Source organism: Cebus imitator, unplaced genomic scaffold (genome assembly GCF_001604975.1).
Source record: "Cebus imitator isolate Cc_AM_T3 unplaced genomic scaffold, Cebus_imitator-1.0 Scaffold56, whole genome shotgun sequence".
Classification (NCBI taxonomy): Eukaryota; Metazoa; Chordata; class Mammalia; order Primates; family Cebidae; genus Cebus; species Cebus imitator.
The window spans coordinates 4,389,280-4,416,534 of NW_016107371.1; the positions used below are offsets into that span (position 1 = coordinate 4,389,280).

The 27,255-nt window shown below is 35.5% G+C and overlaps 1 protein-coding gene and 1 long non-coding RNA gene across 2 annotated transcripts in view; one reads left to right on the forward strand and one right to left on the reverse strand.

The window, feature by feature from the left end:
- Positions 1–5,296, reverse strand: part of LOC119471315 — a 113,875-nt gene extending 108,579 nt beyond the window's left edge. The window contains exon 1 of the long non-coding RNA XR_005200346.1: positions 4,554–5,296. This is a non-coding gene — a long non-coding RNA (uncharacterized LOC119471315). The remainder of the gene's footprint in view (positions 1–4,553) is intronic.
- Positions 5,297–5,510: 214 nt separating this feature from the next.
- The window catches only part of ZFPM2 (zinc finger protein, FOG family member 2), a 466,965-nt gene continuing 445,220 nt past the window's right edge, over positions 5,511–27,255 (forward strand). The window contains exon 1 of the mRNA XM_017528980.2: positions 5,511–6,054. Coding sequence (XP_017384469.1) covers positions 6,015–6,054 — 40 coding nt within the window. The 5' untranslated portion in view covers positions 5,511–6,014. The remainder of the gene's footprint in view (positions 6,055–27,255) is intronic.

The window sequence follows — 27,255 nt, forward strand, 5'->3', positions numbered from 1 at the left end:
AATTCTAGATTCCCAAGGAAGAATTGGGATGGGTCATATTTGGGTCAGATACTCCATTTGGCCTGAGCTTCCCCCATCAGAACATGAGTTATGTGATATAAAGATGGCTGCCATCTCCTGTACCTGTGATTCTATGGAAGAGGATTGGGAATGGTAGGATTCTCTAGAAAGGATAGAATGATTCTGAACTTTTTCTTTCAATAATTTTGTTAGGACTTTCCATGTGTCCAGCACTGGGGGCATAATTCTAAAAAAGTTACATTTTTTTTTTTTTTGCCCTTGCAAACCTCACTATTTAAGTGTGTTGAGACAGGGAAGGAGCTGGTGAGAATTAGATTTATATAAAATTAATTTGCCCATGTAATACAATGCAACAAGTGATGTTATGGTGGACAAACAAGATGTTAAGGAAGCAGCTGAGAAGAGGTATCTTACTCAGACCTGGGAGGTTTTTGATGTTTTCCTGTACAAAATGTCTACACTAATTCTACAAAGATGCATCGGAGTTAGCCTGGTCAAGTAGATGAAGATAAAATATAACAGAAATGACTAAGATTCTAACATTTATGTAGACGCATATATAATGTTGACGGATTTAAACCAGAGTAATGTTAAAATGTTAATGAGTGTTTTGGCTTAGATTCCCCCCAAATCAGACTCTTGAGACAAGGTGAGACAAAAACATTCTCTGTGTTGACATTGCTTTTAGCACATTCTTTCCACAAGGATGGCTACTAGCAATTTCAGATTTGCCTTCTCTCAGTGTAGCAATCATAGCAGAAAAACAGCATGTCTTCCTCGGTGGTTTTAGAAAAAAGTTCCAGGGCTGACTTTTATAGGAACAATTTGGCCCATAGAGCCAATCACTGTAGACAGACGTGGAATATTTTGATTGGTCAGGGACTGGGGAAGACCACACACTTGTGTCACTTGACCAGAGAGTGGGAGGAATAATTCTTCAAAAGATATCAAGGCATGATCACCAGAAGAAGAGAGAATTAATGCCAGGCAGACAAAATCAACATATGTCTATTAATATTTCGGCGGTTACTTTTTAAATATTTTTCTTCTACCCAGAGATATGTTGTGCATCATAAAGACTTAGTAGCAAAGAGCTTTTTAAAAAGAGAGTTTATTTTATTAGATAAACTTTTATAGGAGTAGTAATTTGGACATAGAGAAATGTGTAGAAAGAGTAAAACTTAAATCATCCATATTTTAGTTTTCAATATATTATAAACATTTACACATAAACAGAGCAGTGATTCTAAACCCATACTGATTCACAGATTTTTTTCACATATTTTTGAAAATATGATGAATTCAGTAGACCTATTCCTTAGAAAATTATTTGTACATACAAGCTTCTTTCAAGGTATTGATGGTCTCCATGAAGCTTAAGTTAAACCCCCTGATCTAGACTGACTGAATGTTTTCAAAGCCCTCAGCTCCTTTGCAAGTAAACAGATAGTCTTTTTCGTGGTTATAAAATAGAAATGCCATTTAGATGAATTTGTTGATTTTTATTTTTAAACTGCTAAAATTATAAAGATACACAACTACTAAACACTATTTTCATACTGCATTCTTGTTCAATTCAGAGTCACAATCTTAAATCAAGGCAGATAAACTGTATTCAATTTCTGGTGAGGATACAAGGGCAAAAAATTAAGTCTTTCTGAAGCTTTTGAATATTGTTTACTTCCATAATAAAGAAGGCAGCTTGCTGCCTAATAAGATGTGGCCTGGGAGGTTGCTTTGTCAATTTGTTGATCCCTTGGAGGAAATAACACATTTTAAAAACAAATCCAAGACTAAGACATACATGAATGCAATCCATTTTCACTGAGAGTGCATTTCTAAACTGTGCCAAATAAAGTAAGAATTTTTGTAGAGAAATTATTCCTTCTACCTTGCCTTCCCTAAATAACATTATAGTCAAGAATTAAATATATTTACATCTGTAGGAAGCACTTTAGAGTTATCTGCCTTTTCTGGAACAATATTATAAACCACCATAAATTTGTAAAAATGCTAAATTTGTAGGTTTGCCAGATAAAATACAGGATGCTCAGTTAAATTTGATTTTATATAAGTCACAATTATTTTTTAGGATAAATATGTACCAAATATCGCATGGAACATACTTACCCTAAAAAATTATTGCTTGTATGTAATTAGACATCTTGTATTTTAATTTGCAAAATCTGGTACTCCTATAAACTTGCAACTAATATCATTTCATGCAGTTGTAAATAAGCACTTGGTTTTGCATATTAATGTAGTTTGGGTACTGGGTTCTTATTTTATTTTCCTATGTATGTTTTCTAGCTAAAATGACTATTTAAGAATATAGTGTCTTCCCTTATCTGTGGTTTTAGTTACCTGAGGCCCCAAAACAGGTCAGTACAGTACAATAAGATATTTAGAGAAACAGAGATAGAAAGAGGAGAAAGACCACATTCACATTACTTTTAGTACAATGTATTGTTATAATTGTTCTATTTTTAGTTATTGTTATTTATCTCGTACTGTGCCTACTATAGAAATTAAACTTTATCATAGGTATTTTGTATAGGAAAAAGCAGTATATGTAGGGTTTAGTACCATCTGTAGTTTCAGGCATTTACTGAGGGCTTTGGAATATAAGCCCTGGGTATGGAAGGGTACTACTATATATACAATTTTATTTTCATTGAAGTTGTAATAGAATATTTTGAGCTTTTATTCTGTAAACAGTTTCCATTCACATATCTTTTCACTTCCAAAGAACTTTATGAAAAAAGCTAGACTGAAGTAGATGTTTGTTTCAGAATGATTTCAGATCTTTTTTTTAACATTTTAGAAAATACTAGTAAAAGTTGCGCATTTCCTGTTTTTAAAGTAACTGGCATTTTTCATGTAATTTAAAATGATTTGTTTTTTAAAGCAGAAACTTTTATAAACAAACAATTATGTATACATTAAACTGGTGAGCCTAGAAATGAATAATTTATTTTTAAGCAAATGAGAAATTATTTTGTGCTGTTATTTATACATTTGCACATTTATAGTTAAATTGTAATTTGTGATACACAGGGTATTAGTTGTGAACTGTGGTTTTCAATATCACAGACACATTTGTTGCTGTGGTTTTGCAATATCATTCTCTGATGCTTTTCTCAATTGTGGTTTTCATAATCATTGTTTGATAGTCATGTAGCTGTGGTTTGGGGCTGCCATATCCATTTGGACAGAGATAATTGCTTATAGGTTTTTCTGTCTTTATATTTTACAACCTTGATGAGTTAAACTCGAAAAAAGAAAAACTATACCTTAAATATCATTAATATTCTCATTAAAAATAATGAGAAAATATAAAATATAATATTATTCCTTATTTTAATTCATTCCTATTGACTATAATTAATATATATTTATAATTAGATAAACTAGTATCTATAATAATGTATTCTGGTTTTTTTATCAATCTTGCCTTGAATTCTCTGACTTTTGCTCCTTTTAGCTTTTAAACTATATATTTAGCTGAGATTTATTTGTTTTTCTTTTGCATTGCATATTTAACCATTTCAAACGCCAAAAGAAACAGTCACGATATTTTAATTCCAATAGGCATTCCTTTTGGGTGACATAAAAATTCAGCCAGTTCTGTAAAGATCTTTAAAAACCATTATGTACAACACATCTGATTCTAAGTACACCAATTTAACTGTAATGAACTGAAAATGAAGGAGGTAGAAATCTGTAGTTCCCTGTCTGCTTATTTATTCCACAACACAAATACAAATGGCCCTGCTTTTCATGGTACTTTCAGCCTTAATTTGTTGGTTCTTCACAGGAGGGACTTCGCCGTTTAGTGCATTTTCCACTGCAGAGGACTATGTATTCTTACAACCTCCTATGGTAATAGTACCAATGATAATGTAATAAAATTCACAATTGGTCTTCAGCTTTGTATTAAGATTCTCTTGGCCATACCTTTCACAAGGCAACTCTTTACACCTTCCAGAAGATGTCCTGTTAGGGTTATAAATGACACTGATTACAGTGCCTTACACACTGAGCATCCTGCATTATGCTCAATCACCCCAGGCTCTGTGCTGACCCCAGACCCTTTTAGAGTATCCAGTTTGGTGTGGCTCACACAAATAATAGTCAACCAAGCAGAGGGGGACACAATTTCAGATCAGAATGGTCCATTTCACAACCTCCTGGAGGAAGAGTCAGCAGTAACTGGGGGACTCATGTTAACTGCAGTGGAGTTTATTAGTAAATACTGATTACACGAAGCAGCCAGTCTCACTGCACTTGGATAGAAGCTCCTTCCAACCCACCTGGGAGAATATATTTAATACTCACTGTATATGAAACTGTAAGAAAATAAGCTAACCTCATACAGCTTAACTTGGCCAAAATAATAACTATGCAAATCACCACAAAATTTGTTCTCCTTTTGGCTTGCAGTTTCCCACATGCTACATATACAATAACTGAATACGAATGAAACAAAACTTTAGAAGCTAAAGAACCACGAAATAGTTACTGGGTCTTACCTGCTTGGGAAATTATAGCAAGATCAAATCTTTTATTAGTCGATCGGTGCTTCCCTGTGGCAGAAGAACTAAAAGAATGAAAGGTCACGGGGCAGGGTGGGACTACAGAACTTCCCCAGAGTTTCTCAAAAAGTTAGTATTTTTATTAGAGATGGTTCGTTTCCCACCTACGGCTAATCAGCTAGCTAACGCTCGCTCCTCCTTTCCAAGATGAGAAAAATATCTGCTTGTCTCCAAATTTGGAAATTTTACAATTTAAAATGGAAACTGGAGGTGAGAGAACACGTTGAGGATGCGACTCAGCACCTCGTCCACGCGGGCCCAGAGCGGGACGGTCCGTGTCCGCAGCGGTCTCCTGGGACCCTTGAGAGCAAAGAAATGGTCTTCTGAGAGCCTGAGCAGATGAGCGGACTTAACTGGCCCCAAGACACACAGTTGGCATTTGTGATCATCTGGCTGTCGCTGAGGACTTTGCCAGTGGCCTAACCTTCCTGCCAAGAAGCTGGGAGAGGGCGGGGGCTGGGGTTGAGCGGAGGGGGCGGCATAACTGAAAGCACAAAGTTTAGGGAGAGACTGAGATTTCTTTGTGCCCCGCTGGACGGGCGAGGCGTGAGAGAGGAGAGTTGGGGTCTGTCAGAGGGGACTGTTGGAAGAAGTTGCCTGGAAGGGGGGGGGAGCGGGTGCCCTGGCAGCTTCCCAGCGTTGACGCGGTGACAACTGCAGAAGGTGGCCCTCCTCCAAGCCCTCCCGACGCCTCCCCCCAACTCCCACCCACCCCTGCCCCCATCCCCCACCACCGCCTGGATCGCCCGCACTTCACCCGACCGAGGCCGGGGCCGTAGTTTGCATCCGGACTGGCTTTGGATGCAGCCAATCCTCCTTTGGCTGATGGAATAGTCTCCCCTCCCCACAGCCCCAGCGCGCCCCTCCCTCGCGCGCCTCGCCGCCTCCCGCGGCAGAGCAGGAGCTGCGCGGCCCGGAGCGGCGGCGGCGGCGCCGGAGGATCCGTCCCGCACGCCGGGGCGAGGGGCGAGCGAGCGCGCTCCTCCTCCTGCGCCCTGCGCCCCCGCGCTCCCCCTCTCCCCCCTGCTCGCCCTCCCGTCCCTCCCTCCTCTCTTCCTTCTTTCCGTGTTATTTTCCTCCTCTCTTTCCCCTTTTCTCTCTCCCTGACCGTTCGCTCGAACATTCCCATTCTCCCCGCCGCGGCTCTCCTCTCTCCCCCTCCCCTCCTCGCTGTCACACTCTCTCTGCCCCCGTCTCTCCTCTTCTCATTTGCTTGCTCATCTCCGAACGTGGATCCGCGGCTCCCGGAGGAGCCTAGCGCCCGGAGCACCTGGGGTCCGGCCGGCGGCGGCCCGAGCCTGGCCAGCCGCGGCGGCGGCGGGAGCGGCGGGAGCCGAGGGAGCGGCAGCCCAGACCGCGGGCACCGCGGGAGCCCCAGCGGCAGCGGCCGCCGCCGAGATGTCCCGGAGAAAGCAGAGCAAACCCCGGCAGATCAAACGTAAGTTTGCCCAGGACGGGGGTGCGCGGGACGGGAAAGCGATGGGTGGGCTGCGGGGCTAGGGGAGATCCGCTCCCGGTCCCTAGATGTGTCAAACTTTGCCTGAGCAGTCGAAGGGACAACTAGACAGTCACAGACAGACGGCCAGCCCGAGCTCGGGCAAGAGCGAGGCTGCGAGGAGCAGCCCGTGCTTGCCCCGCTCAGCCCTGGCGTTCTCCAGCTGCTGCTGCTTTTTTAATTCCGACCCGCGCGCGCTGCGAGTCCCGGGCGCTGTGTCGTCCAGCCGGAGGGGCAGTCGCGCTCCTTTAGACGCTCATTTTTGTTGTTGTCATTGCTGTTGTGCGACTGACGTGGTACCAGTCTTGGGAATCACTTTTAACGACCAGGGTAGAACTTCTCAGAAAAGCTGGGCGGTGGAGACCTCGGGGCGAGGGAGGTAACTTCCCCAGGCGGTGGAAAATCAGAGCGTCGGGGTCCCGATCCTGGGCGGTGCCAGAGCCAAACCCAACTCGAAGCGAAACAAAAAGTAGGTGTAAAAGTTCGCGCCTCTGCATGGGGCCGCCGTGCGTCTCTGCCCTGCGGGCGCGGGCTGGTGGCTGGCAGGTCGCGCCCTGGGACTTCGGGCGGGTCCTGCTCTTGCCGCCAGGACGCTCTACCGAGCGGGGATTCGGGTGGTGTCTGGCCCTGGTGGCTCGCGGAGTCCTCGCTGGGAGGGGCGGCCCGTCACTTCCCAGCGCGGAAGCTGTGAGTTCAAGGCGGTGGGCGGGCTGGGGACCGCGCGGCCCAGAGCCCCGGAGTCCCCGGGGTTCCCGCTGATGTTTAGAGGACACTGCGGGTCTGGAGACACCTTCCCGAAACTCGCACGCTCGCAGAGATCAAGTCGGTCAACTTTTCTTGGCTTGGGGAGAATTCCTCCAGTAGTGTTTTATAGGCCTGCGACGTATCTTTAATTTAAGCTTTGGCCAAAAAGAAGAAAAAGCCTTATTAGTTTATTTTTTGCCAGCCTTATAATGTGTCTGTTTCACTGTGTTGCTCAGAGTCTGGCTATTAGTCTGAAACTAATTCTCATATAATTTTAGGGTAAGACATTAGTAGTATCCCTTCCCCCTTATTAACCATACTCACCCCACCGCCAAATGTTGAAAATTCTATTTGGCGTAGTTTAAAAATAAATCTTATCAATCAACTTGTCCTTGAAATGGGGGCCGGGTTATAAATAGTTATCAACAGTTAGGTATTCAGATTTCTCTGTGTGTGTGTGTGTGTGTGTGTGTGTGTGTGTGTGTGTGTGTATCCGCCTCTCAAACGTGACTTTCTAGCTTTTATTTCTTGGATTCCTTCTCTTATGCTTCAGTTCTCAGCCTATGTAACTTGGGTTAAAGCAAGCACTGGACTTCACTTTTGGCTCCAGTTTTAATCAAGTACTGATATTGTTCTTGAAGACTTTCACTTTTTTCAGAATGATTATTCATGGTTTCCACCAATTGCCTTGTAGTTTTGAGGACTCAACTGATCAGATCCTCTGTTTAAATGTTGCATCATAGAGTACAAAACCATGCTTATTATAAGATATGGTTATAAACATTATTAAATACAAATGTTTTCAGTTCACGGCTGTCACCTGGGTTGTTAATAAATAATTAATATTAATTGATTGTATGGCACAAGACCATCTGATTCTACTTGGGAATACTTCTCAATTAGCTACATTAATTTTTTTTTATTTCCTTCTATGTCTACCTCATATAATTGAAGATTAAACCATTGAAACTAATTGCTGATGCTACTCTGGTGTTATAGGTTGTAAAACATTTTAGTGGTTTATTTGAATGCTGTGATTTATTAAGTATAAAAAATGCTTGAAAGTTCTTTCATTTGAAACTGAACAAATATGTTTATACATTTATTCACAGTGAGCATTGCCTGCTGATGTATGCATGCATATGTGTTATTTACATGCATTTCATACTTTTATTGGATTCAATTTGGTGTCACAGTGATAATCTGTGCAAATGTGGCTACCGCTTCTTCCATTCTACTTTTAAGAAAAGTGAAAAATTAAAGGTCTTAGAATTTTTATACTAGTCATCTTCTCTTAGCAATTTTTGAGGGTTGGGGGAGAGACTTAAATGTTGTTTGACCAGCTTTAAAGTCATTGTAGTTGCAATCTACTGACGTCTGTCTCATTTTGCCTGTCCAGGCATAAGAGGCAGTTTTGCAGATGGAGAAGTTTGTCTTGATACCCAAAGTCACTACTGTTGTAGGTCTCTCCCCCCAATTTTAGTGGTGCATAAGAAGTGCATCATTTTCTATTACAAATTCCGCTGTTTCTTCTGATATTCTGGATCAAATATAAGTTTGGAAAATATCAAAAAGCAATGCTCTGTGAAACAATAGCATTTCATGCCAGTAATAGAACTGCATTTTAAACTTGGAAATGTCCAGGATTAGAAAATAAAGCTTTGGCCCTGGTGATAAAACATACCCAATTTGGAGCAACTATGACAAGCAAAAAGTCAGCTTATACGAGAAACTCTGAAGACAGTCAATTTAAAGGACAAAAAGGTTGTTGGGCACAGTTTTTTTTTTTTTTTTTCTTTTACTGCATACAATTCTCTGCTATCTAAAATTGTGATTTATGCAGTATTTTAATATTTTGCTTATTCTTTCCCCTTGGGTGCTCTCCGGGCAGCGATAAAAAGGCGACGCTGAAAGAGCACCATTAATTTGCTATGATGACTGGCCAGATAAGAGGAGATAATGGGAAAGATAAGCGGAGAAGATATACCATCAGAAACCCGATTATTACCATTAAAATTCCAGCCCAGCAATCTGCAGAAGCCTGATAATTCCTTCTCCGTTTCCACCACTTTGGATGATAAGGCAAAAAATAGTCACTCAGTGCTCCTTGATTAGACTGCCTGGATTTCCTGATAATACAGTGATAAATTATGTATTTTGCCCCCATGTTTTGTCCCAAAATTCAGATTTTTTTTCTATTCCGAGACTATATTTTCTGCCCTCCCCTCAGAAGCTTTCTCTCATAAGCTATTATTGTAATCCTGGTTTGATAAAAAGCCCTGATAGGACGGGAGGTGTTTGGTGTGGGAGCCATATCATGCTATCAGCCCATCTCCCCGCACAGCTGCTCGCTGTTGTTGTTTTTAGCCTTATCACCTCCTGCCAATATGCCAATAAATTGCCCAGATTGTTCTCCATTCTGGAGCTGCAGTGCAAAATTTATGACAGAAATGATGATTTTTTTTTCTTTTGCCAATGCATCTCTTTATGATTAGTAAATGTGTTGTGCATGCAGTTTTATTGTTATTTTCTTCTTCAAGCTGTTGTCTCTAGTAATGTGTTTACTGCCTCATATGTCCCCAACTTCAGTCACACTGAAGTGTATTGGCTATGGGTACAGGAAGAGGTGGACATCACATTTTTTTTTTTTTTTTTTTGCAAATAAGTGTCATTATCTGCTTTCTAGTAGTAAATACAGACCTTGAAAAGGAGGAAACTCAATTACTTTATTTTCATATAAGATTAGGAAAAGGCACTCTTTCTACCATAAAAGTAGTTTTCATAAAACTTTTACATTGCTTGATCTTTTCAAACATGTAGAACCTAAATGTTTGGTCTAGATCAGGTGCCAAATAATTTGTGGTTAAGTATAATGAAAGGCTGAATTAAGAGACAGAATGTTTTCTTCTTGAAAAGTGAAGCAGATACTGGGAATTAATATGCATGTTGAAAGTAAAATGTTCTATTTCGAGAATAACCTTGTTAGCAGTTCTATAGAGGGGCTTTTGCAAGAAGTTGGAATCCATTCATATTGAATAATTACCTTTTTGTTATTTGAGATGATCTAACAATTTTAAGCCGTACAAATTCCTAACTTGCACAATGGCATTTTAATGTTCTGTGCTTTTTTTTTTTAAAGAGTAGTTTTTAGTAAATGTTTTATTTATAAAATAATTATTGTTTTAAAATAAGAATATTATATATTAAATTTATTATTTAATATTTGTCACAGGAAAACCTCTAGTTGGATCATTTTTATAACCTTAAAATTATGTTATGCAAATGATTGAGTATGGTTATTTTTTATTGTTCTACTATGGGTCTTTTAAAAATATTTCTTCTATTAATGGTCAATGTGTAATTTTGGGTTAATTATGTTATCATTAATATTTTTATTTTTAAAAAAAGGTTTTGGGAATACTACCCATATTTGAAAACATCGATCATTCTTATACACAGATAGAATGTCTTTCTTTTCACCTGCCAAATATTGACAGGTTTTTGTTTTGAAACAAATCATTTATTTTTTTCTGAATTTTAGGGATAATTAAATATAATACAAAATAATTCTTCTCTTTGGTCCTTAATATTTCTCACATTGGAGATTTTATTTTCTACATTTTTGACTAACATTTCGGAAAACCTATTTTTACACGTGCCACAAAATAAAGGAGGCTGTATTCTGTGTAATAGTTGTTTTAACAATAAAATAGAATAGTACCTATTGCTTGTAAGATATACAAATAATTTCTCGATTTACAAATTTGAAATAATATCAATGCATAGAATTGTTTCTGGAAAAATCTAGGGAAAAATTTTTAGTAGATTTAAAAGTAGACAAATCTTAAGATGACCAATACAGTATAGTCATTCTAGTTTTTAAGAGGTAAAGACAACATTAAAAAGTTTACCTGTAAAAGATCATTAATCCGAAAGTTAGCCTTTTTAAAATTAAATGGAGTCAACAATGCAAATATAAATGAACTAGCATTTTTATCTCTAATTGCTGTAAGAGTTTTGGGCTAAAACTTGGAGATATGACTTGAAATAAAAGAGCAGGTATGTTTTCCACTTCTGGTAACTTCCAAAGTAGTTCATTTGTAAAATTATGGAGTAAGAAGGACTATCAAGTTTAACATGATATATCTTAGTATTTCTTAGGGGAACACACAAGTTAGCATTTTCTATAAATTGCAGTTAGAGACCTTATGAATAGTATAATTGCATCTGTTCGGTTACAGTATGACTTGCTATATTAAGTCGGTGTTATTAAGTTGTGAAGGAAGACAATGCAAGTAAGTGATTTGCTCTTGATTTTTATGTTCAGCCAATGTAAGACTTCATTATATGTTTAAGGGTTAATACAAAGATTTATACATTGCTTTGTTTGGGGGTAATTTGGGGATAAATTAAGATATTCATTGATTATTTCAATTATCTAGCCTGTATCTATTAATATATCTATATTTTGCCTATATTTATATGTATCCATACATTTATAGTAATGTCCCTTAAGTTAACTTTGCATTACAGTTAAGGTAACTCATTTCTCTTGTTCATGAGCTCTCCCAGAACCTTCTCATCCATGTTATTTCTGCTACTTGAGGCCTTACTATTCAAGAACTAATTAGCTCTTTTCTCAAATGATTAAAAGAAAAAAGAAAAAAAAGACAGTCTAATTAGCCATTTCACCATTAGTTGTTACCACTGGTAAAAGTTTTGAGAGGACAAGATTAAACCTAACACTCTAGCTAAAACAAAGTATTTGGAACTACAGTATGGATTTCTAGTATGGATGTTTTTGTTCTTCCCCATAACGAAGACAAATCAACAATGGACTTGTCATTTGCATTTTAATCACACCCTGCTTAAATATGTAACTTTTTCTCAAAAGGTATTAGTGAATAAACTAATTTTATTTATTCTACATTCTGTAATTTATTTTTACATTTCAAGAAAACACCTTCCCAGATGAACTTTCCTTGAAAATAACTTAATGTGTATTCAAGTTTTAAATAAAGTGATACCATTTAGAGAAAGTTTTTTGATGTTTGGCTAAATTGTGTGAAGAATATAATATTAGATTTGTATGGGAATAAGAAATATTTTTCAAAAGTAGCTTCCTTTCTTAAATGTAATCTTTGTTCACTAAAAAGTATGAGTGGATATGTTAACTTTGGAGTTCTTATCCTCCAAGTCATATTCCCTTGGATTTTTTGTTACTTTCCCAATTCCAAAGGACTAGTAGGACATTTCAGAGAAACACTGCAGATGTTTTTAAAACCCGGTCTAATGCAACACCTGCTACTGTGTAAAATTATCAGTTCATTCTCCCACCAAACCAAACGAATAGCAGCGAAAGTCTGTTACTTCAGTCCAGAGAATGCTTTTTTACCATAGATAAAGAGGTAAGTATGTATCATTTAATAAGTTTGCATTTTTAAAAGCCAAAATGCAATTAAATTAATAAGCTCAGATATGGCAATATTTGGCATTCTGGAAATAACTATCTCTTTAAAAGTATTAGCATAAAGATAGCACATTTGTTTATTATGCTTCCAAATCAGCTCCTAGTATCTCTGCCACAGGTAACAATTGACTTTTCAGGCTTCAAGTTAATAGCCTTGTCTCTTGCTTGTAGGGATCAATATTAGTATTAATTAATCACCATTATCGACACTAGGATCTGGTTCTATTTGTTGTTACATCAGCAAAATATCAATATAGAAAGTGGACTCTCTGATCGTCATGGCAACTTCATCTCTTGGGTCAAAGAAAGTTTATCTTATCTGTGCATAGAGAGTGGCAAACTGTTTAGGGATCTAGTTTGAACTCTAAGAACATTGATTTAGTTTTTGTTTGCGAATAGAGGCTGAATTCCAATCACAAGGGATAGGTAAGATTTAAATATTAATGCCGAGAGGCTTGTCTGAGAGGGTGTCATACCATTACTGTCAGGCCGTCTTTTTGAGATGACAAAAAGGTAGAGAAGAATTGTCTAGTCAGGATTATGTAAAGCTTTAGAACTTGTGCTTTTGACAAATACTTTTAAAAATGAATATGTGATTATATTTAGGTAGAACTGGTTTTGGTCAAGATTTCACATGTTAAAAGGCTATTCTTTTTTCTCTTTCATTTCTTCTTTCCTAGTCTCTTATACCAACTATATTTAAAATGTACCTTTGAGGACTAGTTTCGCCTCACGATGAGTGTGAGGTATCTAGTCCTATGTCTGTGGTGAGAGAATTTTGCTATTTATTTTCAAGTCCAAGGAAAAAATTTATCTGGGGATATTTTAATAATAGCAAATGCTTATTTCTAATAAGAAAAATCCTAAACAATAAGCTGAAGGAATAAATGTCTTTGAAGAATGCTTACAAATATAATAAAAGATCATAGATTTCTAAAGCCAGGAAACTACGTACTATTGTGCTGATATTCCTCAGATACACTGATTACTTAAAAATGAGCATTTTTAAAAATTAGATCATTGGAAATTAGTCTTTAAAAAAAATTTATGCCAGAGGGTAAAAGCTAGATTTAGAAATGATGCCTCTACTTTTCTTTAATGATTATGACCACTAAGTATACTTAAATGTTTGTAGATAGGAGAACTCTATATGCAGCTTATGATTTTAGAGACTTTAAAAATGAATGTTTAGTGTCTGATGGCTATAACCAATGCCACATAATTATTTATTCCAAGCATTGTCTGTAGAGTGGCTAAAAACTCTTTATATAGCCTACAAGGTATGCTATTTATTATTTAATAGTCTGGTAGTATTCCCATGTATGTATGTATGTATGTAAAGCAAGGAATATGCTAAGAGACAATAATCTAATATTTAATATTAAGTGGACTTTCATGTCATCTAGTCATGTGCCACTACTGCTTAGTTTTATTTGTTTGTGAAAGTGCTCCCCTTTGAATTTCTAGAAGCTCTTTAATGGTGTTAGTCTGATATTTTCATGTAGGTGACTTGGTTGTTGCTAATGTCAGATTTATCATAAATAACTCACAAATATATATATAATAACCTATACATAGACTATCACAAAATATATAAATTTAATAGCTCATGCAAAACCTATAACATGTAGTTTTTGTGTAGGCCACTAAAATGCTATATTTTATGTTTAATTTTTTAAATGAATTTAAAAATTATTTTTAAATGGGCATTTATTGGAAGATATGTTTAGTGTTGTTTTTCAGTTGATTTCTTTTTTAGAAAGATAAATTCTTTGGAAGATAGGAGTTATTCAAACCCACATATGGGAAACTTTTGTGGGCCTCTCTTACTGAGAGAAAAGGAATTTTTAACTTGTTGACGTCTATATAATATTGTGTAGGAAGAATTCTTGCAAGAGATCTTCATGGATTTCTATGTGGATTTCTTAGTAATAATCTCTGAAATTCTTTTTATTTTTCAGAAAATTTGCAAAATTTAAAAAATATGAATAGAGTGAAGAATTACAAAATTTAGAGTTAAACATTTTTTATTTTTTGTTAATATGGAATTTAAAAATTTTAATTTCTGTATTAATTACTCCTTTGGAATATTGAACAATTGTATACTATTGAAGAAAAACTTGTATTTGCTTTACTCTAGTGTGTCCTGAAATTATTGGGACCCTGAAGTAAATTGAGGAATAGAAGATTAAAAATAGTGAACTGACAAGTCTTCAAGTTCATTTGAGGGCCACATTTCTCTTACTTTATGCAGAAAAATTGCTAAAAATCATATATTTTAAAGTACTTTAAAAATAATGGTGAAATGAAAGTTGTAAATAATAAATACATGCAATGTTGTCCATTTTCCCTTTGCCTGCCACATTAAGATTACCTAATTTGGAAGGGTGGCTTTAAAGTTTACCACACAATTTGATTAAAAGATCTGATTATTTCTAATTAACTGACAAAATCTGTCGTAGATTAATTTTACCATATTTGGTATTCAGTAAAATTTTTACATTTATTTTTTATAACTTATAATAGCATAAAAGGACTTTTTTCATATTTCTAGTAGAAGCTTGTTTAATTTCCCATATCTAATGCCTCCTGAAGGTAAATGCTATGGACTGGTAAGCCTACTTGCTCATTGAGTGTGCTAAGAAGTTCAAAGGCATTTGTGGGTTTTTTTTTTCTTTTTAATAAAACCCTGTGAATTCAGTGGGAATCGTTTGGAATGATGACTTTCTCACTATATACAAATTATTTTCATGGTGTGCATTTTCATCCTCAAATATATCAGTGTAATACTTTGTGATGTTATATAGCCCATGCTTACATGATTAAGGTATGCATTTATGTGGAGAAATTCTGTGGAGAAATTTTAAGCTGTTTTTAAATGCTTTTCAAAATACAGCTAAGTGAATGTATTATTGGGAGACAGATGTATATGGACAATATTACCTACTAAAGGAATGTTTTTATTTATCATGAAGCTTGTATTTTGCTTTTAAGGAAAATCTAAAAGTTTAATTTCTCCTTGAAGAAAAACGACAAAGTGAGGCAAGCATACAGTAACTAATGCCAATATAGACTGCTTATATTGTAAAATTGTGTATATTTTTCTCTTCTTGTTTTTGTGTAGAAATTGTAGAACAAATATCTGCTTTGAATTTGAAAATTTCAAATTTGTAATCTGTGCCATAATTGTCTTCTTACCTCAATTGTTTATGTATAGCAGTATATTCTGGACTATGCCATTAAAGTAGGAAGTCAGCTAATATTTGGCAACAGCATTGAAGGTTTAAATATGTGTTTTCCAAGACTATTATCAATATAGATAGGTTAAACAGCTTTTAATTTTCTAAGTTATTTTTATTTGTCCAGGATAAAGCTGTCTGAATTTGTATTGTGCACACTTACCAATCAGGTCTTCTTTCTCTTCTTGAAGTGACATTCTCAAATTCTCATTTTGGTAGCCTTTCTACCTACACTGACATAAAAATAACCATATTTTCCAATCCTCTTTGACTTATATATAAATATTCTTGCATTTTTTTGGAAATATTGAGCCTCCCATCTCCTAATAAAGACTCAGTGTGCAGGGAAGACTGACCAATATGGGACTTGTGTGAATCCGAAATATTCGTGTTCATTTGCAAATATATTAGGTAGCTGCTAAAAATATCACCCAACTTCTTAACTATGTGCATCTTGGACAAACAGGCGCATATTTTGTCGTCAAGTTGCTTAAGCTTCTGAAGTCAGGGCTACAACTGGGTCAGATGATAAGATGAGCACAACAGAGAAACGAAGAGAGCGTCTGATAAAACCTGATTGATTGATGTCTGGCTTCCCCACCATCACAGGCAGTTGACAGTTAGTTTGGGATCAGATGATTTGGCTTTTGCGATAGAAGATGGGGCCTGGTAGGCAAGCCTGAAGGACAAAAAGGTCGGTGTCTGTGTAGTGTCAAGTAATGTCGAGCTCCCACAAGGTGGGACATTATTAATATTTCATTCTTTCTCTTTTAGGTCCAGGCCCTAACATTTGATAGTCATTTAAAGGCATGAAGATTCAGTCTACAAACAGAAATGTGTGACTACTTCCTTGTTTATTTAATTTCATGTTTTCACTTTGTTGCTATCATAAAGGACAGGGCATATGCTCATTTCATAACTAAATCATCTATCATGTGATGCTTTGCAATATATAATGACTTTTTGCATACTTTATCAAAAGCTTATGTGGCAAAGGGCTATAAAATATCATAGCACTTAACCTGGCCAAGTTTAGTATTTAAAAAAAAATTTTTTTTGAAGAAATATAGGTTTTCTGGGGTGAAAAATTTCTACGTAAATTAATACAGCATTATCAGTCCAGCTGCTTAGGAATTATAGGTTCTGAAAAGCTTAGGTTAAAAAATATTCTAGTGCACAACACAGATATATCAGAGTTTGGAGAATCCTTGGTTGACACAATGGGAGAACTTTGTACAGATCCATAGTTAGTGAATGATTGTGCTATAATTTGCTGAACTTGAATCTTGTTGGTTGGTGATGGGATTATTAAAATGTTCTTTGCATTTTAATAATGGAAATCCCCAAATTCTTGACACATATTCAAATCACCTTTAAAAAAATCTATATTTGCTTGTTTTGTTGCTGTGATAGAACAATGTTGTAGAACACTTCTGAGTTTGAACGTAATTAACAGGATAAGTGTTCTTGGAAGGAAAGGAGAAGACAAGCAGGCAGGCTGGCAGGCATAAAGTAGAATAGCTAGTTTTAGCATAAAATGATTTCCAGTGTTGAACATAAAAATTAGTACCACTGTGACAGAATTGGAATTTGGACAGCTTGGATTTGAATTTAGATTTAGGACAGTTTGATACTCTCTAGAAATCCTCTGTGATGTATCACTTTTCTCTGAGTTTTAAGGGTCAGATCTCCAAAGGACAGTTGGGTCTCAGCTAATACTGTAGGCTTAATATCAGGAAGATGAATTCTGCAAGGTGCTGTATTGCTGATAGTATAAGTGGAATACTGCATGAAAACACTCGTGCCAGAACCTGAAGTGGTACTCATTACAAGTCATCAGGGAAGGTGAACCGATCACCATTTCAGCTGTAATTAGTAATAGGTCCAAGAAAAGTGCATAAGAAAAATGACCTAGTTCCTTCTACATACATTTATATGGAACAAAACAATTTATATGTCTCCCTCTCTGTGTGTGTGTGTGTGTGTGTGTGTGTGTGTGTGTGTGTGTGTATATTTATTTCAGGAATAGTGAGGAATCAATAAACTTATGGTTACAAAAACTTTTGCAGAAAAGATGGTTCAGGCATTTTGATGATCACATTACTCATAGGAGTCTGGTGGTATTATTTATTGATGGTAGTTAATAATGGTCAATAATTTTGTTACATGAGAGAAAAAACTGTTTTCTCTCATGTAACAAAATAGAGTTTTCCTTGTAAAATCACTGTGTAAGTCTGTGATATTTTAAGTTGTACAGTTAAAATATTTTAAGACAGTGTCAACAACTTAAACAAATGCAAATTGCTTTGATAATATTTCAGGTTTTTTGTGTGTGTGTGTGTGTGTATCCATGAGCAACTCTCTAGAGGTTAATAACCTGTTTTTTGGTGTTCACACACACCCACACTTAATATTATAGAATATCTATTACTTCACATTCAACCCTTTTCTCCCATTATTATTTTTGTTTGTTATTTCTTTTGTTATTCCATCTAGTTTTGAACTAGAGACATATATATATATGTACACACACCCCCAATTATATAATAAATAATTATGATCAATAATTCTTACAAATGGAAAAAAAGAATCAGCTAGCTGGCCAGCTAGACTGCAATTCCTTGATTAATCCTACAGATTCAGAAATCTCATTTCAGGAATAGTATGAGTTTGGGATGCAGTGGCTGGACTGATGAATCTGACATTCACTTTGATGTTCTTTGACTTTTGGTTTGGAAGTTTTCATTTTAAGGAAATAAGAACAGGGAGGTTCAGGTATGAGATGTTACTAAGGCACGTGTTAGGAGATTTGTTGTTTCTATACTGTGGTTAGTACCAATGTTCTTTATGTAGAGAAATAATCTCCTATTTATTACAGGAGGTAAAACAGATGTTAACTGCATATTGTGACTACTATCCTAAGAAAGAAACATGATTACATTTTGAATGAAGGATTTTTAGGTTAGGATCTATAGGCTTTGAAGAGTTTCTGAATATCTACACATTTAATGGAAAATTTTATGTATTCATGAATTTTTCTAGGAAATGGTTTTCATGAGCTTCTTAATGGGCTTTACAGCCCTATCAAAACTTTAAGAGGACTCTGAAGGATTACTATACAGACATCTATATGATCACTTGTTACATTTTAAAAAGTACAATATAAAATAGGAACAGTTTCACTTTGAATTGCCAAAATGATTTTTTTCAAAAATAAAAAGTCAAGTCATATCACTTCATGGCTCTTCTAGTGGACATCCCTTTGCAAATTAATACCTAAACTTTTGATCATGGTCTATCAGATCCTCCATGATCTGTTCCTTATGTCTGACCTGATCACTAAGCATACTATTGTTACGAGCACTTCCCTTCCAAACTCCTACCCATACACCACTTAAATTCACCATATTTTATCTTTATGGGTCTTTGTTCTGTTCTGTAATCACGCCAAGCTGCCTGTCTTCCTGTTCTTTCCCTAGATTTCCATATGGCTGGCTTCTCATTCACTTCTTACTTCACATGTCAATTCTTCAGAAAGGTCTTTTTTAGCCTTTCCATTTAAAGTTGCCTCAGTTTGCTCCCCACCCCATAACGTATGTACTTGTTAGTTTATTTGCTTGTTTGTTAGATGACTTTTTACTAGAATGTAAGCCTATTGGTTGTGTGACCTAGTCTTGTTCACTTCTGTAACTACAGCTGCTGTAAGAATACCAGGAACATAGCAGATACTCAGAAAATATTAAATTAATGAATTAATGAAAAAAATTTTAAAATCCACATAATTTCCTGTGGTATATTTTTAAACAATTTCGCCCCAAGAAAAAATTGTTACCCATATATGTTAAATTTAACTTAAATGAAAACTTCAATTCATTAAATATTGAAGAAACAAACACATAGTAAGTACTAATTTTGTATACCGTGTTAGGCAATGGGATTGGGACAAATACACAATGAACAAACTGTGGTCTCTCCCTTCAAGCAGTGTATTTAATAGTGTAGGAGAAAGGCATAATTACAGTATGATTTAATCATGATAGATTAAGATATAAACTGACATGAGCATCAAAGTTCATAAATGTGTCAGCTTAAGCCTACAGAATGAGGTCCTATTTCAGCTGGGTATTGAAGGAGCAGTGGGAGATTTAGTCAGGGCAAGAGGGAATTGTATCCTTGCAGAAACAATAGCTTGGCCAAGAGCAGAAAGGCATTAAGGAGCATGGCATTTTCAAAGTCCAGTGAATAGTTATGCCCAAAGATGAAACTATGTGAGTGATAGAGAATGCAGCTTGAGAGCTGATTTGGGGCCAGATTTTTAAAGGGCTTTTTGTGCCATGTTGAAGAACTTGAACTCATCCTTTAGGTAATTGATGGTCTTTGCAGATTTTGGAAAATAGAGCCTAATTCGTGTATTTTGTATTCACTTGATAATTGCATGGTTTTACCAAATTCCAATTTGGAAATGAAAGAGGACAGAAACCAAAACAACCAAACGAAACAATAACAACAACAAACCTCTGAGCTGACAATGGGCTTTAGTTAACTTTCATTTTGTTAAATTTAACAATTATTGCTATCTCAAATTCAACCTTAGACCTTCTGTGCTACCCTCTAATTTTTAAATACAGATTTAATAACAGCATCGTAGCTGATGGCTAAAACAATCACTCTAGTGCTTTCTTTAGTTTAGTATGAATATTTTATTGAGGCTAGATAACACATGCAAAAATAAATGAACAGAGCAGTATCTTTTTAATTGAATCTGTTTGTGCTTAACTCTTGAGATTGTCTTTGGTAGTAACTTTCCATTCATTCGTATGTTTTAGCTTCGTTTTATAACTGCCTATTGAGAGGGAAAAATGTTCACTAGCAAGTGGGCAAAGTAATTGTTACTAGTATTATCAATTGTTGCAACCTCTTTGAAAGACAATCTGGCATTTTATAGCAATTAAAATTGCCCATATACTCTTTAACCCAGCAATTCCACATATCCCATAGAAATACTCATACATGTACTCATTACAGCATGGTTTTTAAAAGCAAAAAATTAGAAGTCACCTAAATGTCCATTAATAGGGGATGGGTTAAATAAAATTATGATATAACCCTCTCATGTGTTGTAAAGAATAAGACAGATGTGTTCATGCTGATATGGAAATATCTCAAAGACTCATAAAATGAAAAGAAAAATCAGTATGGCATGCACCTACTTGCAGTTTTCTTATAGAAAAATGAATATATATTAGATATATTTTTCATAAAAAATTTCTGAAAAAATATGCAACAGATTATTGGTGGATTCTTTGGGAAATGAGGCCTGGAAATTTATGGTAACACACAGACTCTGTTTTCGCTGTATGCTTCTTAATATCATTTTCATTTTTTAACCAAATTTAATAACTTACAAATTAATACCAATGATTTAAAAAGTAAAATGTATACATTGGAATGTGAATATTGGTATTTTCATACCAATGCCATTACTGCTAGTTAGAAATCCTGTGTGTGTGTGTGTGTGTGTGTGTGTGTGTGTGTGTGTGTAGGAGCAGAAAATCAGGTATGTATTGCCATTATAATTATGTTTTCAATGATTTGTCTTCCCTTCAGTTGTGTAGTTGAGAGGATAGAAGTGCTTTTGGGAGTTCGGAAGAAAGTAGAGCACAGAAAAATAATTTATAAAATATTTCAATCTCTCTCTAATTCAGACAATATGAGAGAGAATAACTATAATGATAAATGTTTCTATAGTTCTTATTCAGTTTATATGAGAATATACTAAAAGTGAGCACTCAAGTGAAGATTAGACTCACTTTTACTTTAGAGAAAGACATAATGCAGAGAAAAAGGTTTTAAATACATTCGCTTTTAAAGTATAGTATTCCTCTGTTCTCAGCAACATAGGTCATGGGCGTATTATTAACCTCAGATTAATAGTGTTACGCAAGTTTGATTTTAGATAAAAGCTCTGTTCTTTAAAATTCCATGTACTCATTTAGGCCCTGTTATACAAAAAGTTTATTTCCACGATGTTGTTTTCTTGAGTTCAGAAATTTTGTTCTGCTATGCCCAAAACAGCTCATCACTCACCCATATCAAATGTTAACTTCTGAGTGATTTTGAGATGCTTATTATTTTTATACATATTATTATATGCAGACATAGTTTTAAATTGGCCCTGGGCCCAATATGTTGCTCTTTTTTGTACCTTATTAAGGACTTCTTATCCTTGAAAGTCTTCCAAGATATCTCATGTGTTCTCATGGGCAGTAGCAGCAGCAACAGCAGCAGAAGGAAATGAATGAGTCCATGGCAGAAACTAAAGTATGGCAGAGACTAAAGCTTAGAGTGTCATTGGGTTTCAAAGGATACCCCTGATGAAAATGTAAAGGTTTTAATTCATAAATGCCAACATAAATACCCCCTGATAATTATGACAGAGTGGAAAGAAAATTAAATAGGTTGAATTTTTGTCAGATAATTTTGAAAGTGGACATAAGGTTAGAATACAAGTAACATATGGAGTTGAGGGAAATTACAACCTGAAAACAAATGAAATATGTTTCTCTCATTTGAGGGAACCTAGAGCCTAGGAGCATTAATGGAACTTAACCATTGGGGTCTTGTTTGTTTTTAACCACTGGGGTCTTGTAGCATTTGCAGCCTCATTGGCACACAGGACCAAAAGGTCAGTTTCATTTAATTCATTCTCATAGATTCTGAACAACCAAGGTAGCCCTGAATATTTTATTGTATTTTGTAATTTACTTTCTGAGTTTGGACAGAGGTGTGACCAAGGTGTATGCTCCTGTAAGTAAATTCATCCAATCAGTGGCATTATACAATTACTTTACGCAAATAGAGAACTAATTTTTTGGGAAAAAAAATTTATCTTTTGTGGTATGTCTTCCCACCAAGAATTGTATTCCTAAAGCCCCAAAGAAGTAAAGGAAAGAATCAGAGGAAAAGGAACCCAAAGTGCATCCAGCCCCTGGCTCCCATGTGGCCTGCTGATGTTCCAGCCATCAACTGTTGAAAAGCTACAAGTGGTTTTCGTGATGATAAAGTTAGTGGTCAGTACCAAAAATAGACCCAGAGCAAGGCCCAGTAGAATAGATTACTGAAGATGATCAAGTTAGAACTACGTCTGCCGAGAAGACTACACAAAATTTCTGGGATAAAGCGTAATGAGGATTATTGATGTTACTAGGATCCGTTTTCAGAATTGGGTGGCCTATTACATTCAGTGTATTCTGATCAAATGGCGCTGCCTCTCCCTCATTAACCACCCTGTGGAAATGTGTTAGCCCAGAGGTCTGACTGTTCTAAGAAATAGCATTGCAAGCTATCTACTTGAAAATGCGAGTGTAGGTAATCTACGTATTAACTTTACAATGAAAAATGCAGTGGCTGCCTATCAGACGGCACTTGAATGGATGTACAGCACAAAGTCATATTTTGCTTTAGAAGGGGATTGAATTATACAATCCTTCTTTGGGGTGGTATGGTTATAATGTTTCGAAACTCTGGAGTCCTTCATCAGGGTTCATGTTTCAGCTCTGCCACTTCCTTGTGGTGTGTCCTTGAGCATGTTACTTAATCTGTGACTCAGTTTCCCCATTTGTAAAGAATAGCTTATTAAGGAGAACTTATGTAAGGACTGAGAGGATTCAATGGATTCACACATGTAAATAGTTTAGAACAGGATCAGGCATGCACTAATAAAGCTTTTCTAGATTATGAGTATTTTTGAGGTCAAATCCATGAAAAGAAACTATTTTTTGGTAGTGATAAATATATTTTTAAAGGTCTTTGGTTTGCATGTTCTAATTGACAAATATTTAAATGAAGCATTTTTTGGTACATATTATTTGTAGTTGAAGTAAGGTTTATAAAAAGATCTTGTTGAATATCCTAATTGAATAATTCTGCCCAAACCACATTAAAGTAATTTTAAAAGGAATACTTTATTCCCAATCAGGAAAATATTTTGAGCTTCACTAGGAAATGCTTTATAAGGTAGATATTAAAATGTGATATACTCATCTCTGTCACACAGACATATACATGCAGACATATATACTATATATATGACACACACACAATGGAGATAGATGTGTATATATAGATGTCTATAAACCAGTAAATGTTTTTACAAACTCTGAAATCTGTTACAGATCACTTTGTCTTATTTTTTGGTATTAAATCACACAGGGTGCTTTGGTTATACGAATCATTACCAGAAAAAGTGAGTACTAAGTTTGTGGTGTTTTTTTTCTGTATTTTTCTTTTTTTCCAGACAGTTCTGGAGTTAATACATAAAATTCCTTTAGAAAGATCCTGACTGGAGTATCTCAAAAGATCAACAAATAACCAGTTGGTTAAAATGCATGTGGATGACCTGAACACATAGTTGTTGTGTCTCTAAATCCCAGACATACTTTATTAGGACAATCCAGCTGGTTTGCTATTTCTATCTCCTCATTATCAACACGTTATGGTATGGCCTCTTCCCCCTCACTTCCAATGCCAAGAATTTGGCAGAGACACCATGTTAGCAAGTCAGAGACTGGGCGGGGGTGGGGCAAGACAACAGTAGTTTCACACTGCTGCAGGAATAAGGAAAATGTGTTTTCTAAACATTTTGCTACTAGGTTAAGATTGATAATAGATATTTTTAGTCTTTTCACTTGAGGAATTTGAAGAAATAAAATTTCACAAGTCTCTAGAAATACTCTTAAAAGAAACATTTTCTTCATCCTAGTTCACACTTTCATATACATAGAATTTGGTTGTAAATCTTCAGGCTCCAAAATTCTTTGCCTTTCTCCACTTTCCCACCCATGCCAATATTACAGAAACTCAAGAAAGTGGGAGAAAGAAAAATATTGTCCCTAGGTCTTACTTCATAGTTTACATTATCAAAAACAAGTCAATAACTGAATATCATGTCACATTTTATTATTATGTGTGTGACTTTATTAAATTAATGACCTTAACTATCTTCTTCTAGTGTATTAGAGCATAAAGAGAAGAATTTGTTTTGGTCATTGTTCATATATTTTTTTTTATTTGGTGAAATGAAAAATAATCAGATGGGGACTTTCCTGACAGTTTTATAAGACTGCACGTTTTGTGAGTGAGTTAAGCTCTTCCAAAGTTATCTTATAATTTCATATAAATTTAGACTCTCAAAATAATAATGGTCATGTAAATGTTCTTTAGTTATAAGTAGGTAGGTAATTTTGTGTGCTACAAATTTGTTTCTTACCTCTTCCATAAAAACTCTTTTCATTGATTAGGGGGGCTGATGAAATATTTTCTGTACTTTGTTAAAAAGTTTTAAAAATTATCTCAAAATGATTTATTTACTTTTCAAAATTCATGAATTATGCTAGAATAGCAACTTAAAGGTTTTTTTCATGGTATTCCATGATGTTATTACAAAACATTAGGTTTTAATAAAGATTCACCTGTATTTATCAGTATGCGTAAAGATATTTATGATAAAATGAGTTATGACCTCTTCCGTCCAAATAGGGAAAAACTACATAATGATATACTTTGTTCACATATCTATTAAATTCCTTTTATTCTATTTGACTCTTAGATGCATCTCATACATAACTGAGGCACCTGATAGACAACAAATGTGAATGATATCAGTAGAAACTTATTAATTTAAAAATTGATACCTAGAGATCTTATTTTATAATGTTCTTTTCCTGTCAGAAAAAAAAAATGTTACTCTATCTCTTTTGTTAAATCTTTACTAGCTTATTTAAAATATAGTAATGGGTTTTCATTTTTAAAATATCTAAGTTCAATAACAAGGCAAGAATTTTGTAATCTAAGAAAGAAATAAAGCCATTAGTGAACAAATATCTGTCCACAGGTTTTAGTAAAGAGAAAATATGTAATATTTTGTGCCATTCACTAGAGCAGACTTATGCCATCAGTATAGATGTGAGTAAAAACTCAACTTCCTCCTAAAGCCTCAATTCCTTGAAGTTTTATCACCCCAGGGGAAATGAAAGAGTTGTCTCTATGAATTTGCATGTGTCTTACCTTAAGGTTGTAGTAATGCATATTGAATATACTGGTAGGACATTGAGATTTTACTGTGGGTAGGAAAAGAAGAATGCAAATTAAAATAGCAATGGTTTATTCACAAATTAAAGAAACAAATTATTCCCCTGGGTGCCTCCTTAATTGATGAAGAGTAAATAAGTAGGACGCAGTTAACTAGACCAGCAGAGTGGGGCAGACATATCTCTCAGGACTGAGGTTAGAACCTCAGGCTTTCTAAGTGTGAGGGATTTGTAAATGAAGCTACTTTGTTACTGTCAGAATTAATATGTGGATAAAAATCTATGTTTTCAAAGCTCTTACAGCATTTTTTTGGTATTCTTTCTTTATTTTTAAAAGTAGTTTTATGTTATTTTTGTACTATTAACATTCTACACTTATGACATTTCAGCCCCCTCACTACCAACACCGAACAATAGAACTGCTTCAATTAAGAAACAGAACATCAGCCCCTGGCATCTTATTCTGTTGTTCCATCTTTTTTGCTAGGGAGAATTCATTTGTTTCTTAATTAAGAAAAACACCAATAGCATGAAAAATCTGCTTATGGTACCTGAATGGTAATTAGGCAAAAGGTAAAAAAGAAACATGCACATACATTCCAATTGCAGCAAAAATGAACTGGAGCTGATAAAAATGAACTACACTACCCTTGCATAAATGGAGGCTGAGAGAAGTGTACAGTCATTATGGCTAAGACAATATGCAAACTATCTTCAAAGAAATCAAATTGCTAGAGTGTTTTCATTTGCATGTATTAACTATTAACATAATAAGGAGAAGTGACATTGGACCCGGATTGTGCGTCTGTTCGGATTGATAATTCTACTGCATCTGCAAACAGACGCCCAAAAATCATGCTACTAGTTAGATCAGAGTTGAACTCTGCAATGTGGGCTAAAACAAAATCTAGAGCTTGACAAACCTGCGGAGCTACTGAATGGTAAATGGTTGACATCTCTTTCATTCACATTCTGTCTCATTCATATTCTCTCTCTCGCTCTCGCTCTCCTTTTATTTAGTTTTTAAAAACAATATTCTTTCAATGCAGAAACTTACTCTGAGCTTTAAAGCAGCAAAATTGCCCTTTGGAACTTGTTTGTCAGTGCAAGAATATAAGAATGGATGCTGTAAAGGAGATCTTAAGGAACCATAGGGTTAACTTAAGATCTGTTACAGGATTTGAAAATATTGTATTTATATTTATTGCCAGCAAATATAAATCTAAAAATAAATGAAACTCGCATTTATTGAGAAACAGTATGCACTGTATAAAGTGTTCTTCATGAAAGAAAATGGAAGGAGTTGTTGAGAAAAATGAAGGAGACATTGGAATGAGAAACACCTCTAGCCTTTTAGATAACCTCAGGGTTATCTAGACTCACCGAGCTTCTGGCTGTTAGTTTTTTTCTCACCTGTAAAATGGGCCAGTATAACTACTTTTGTGTTTCTATTCTAAAAACCTTTGAGGCCAATTGCCAATTTCAATGTTCTTAAAAGTCCTCAGGAAATTGGAAAGTCATCACTCAGAAACCTGCCCAAAACAACCAACATGCTTTATTTCTTTAGGAGTCGCGGGATTTATCACATAATCAGATGACATTT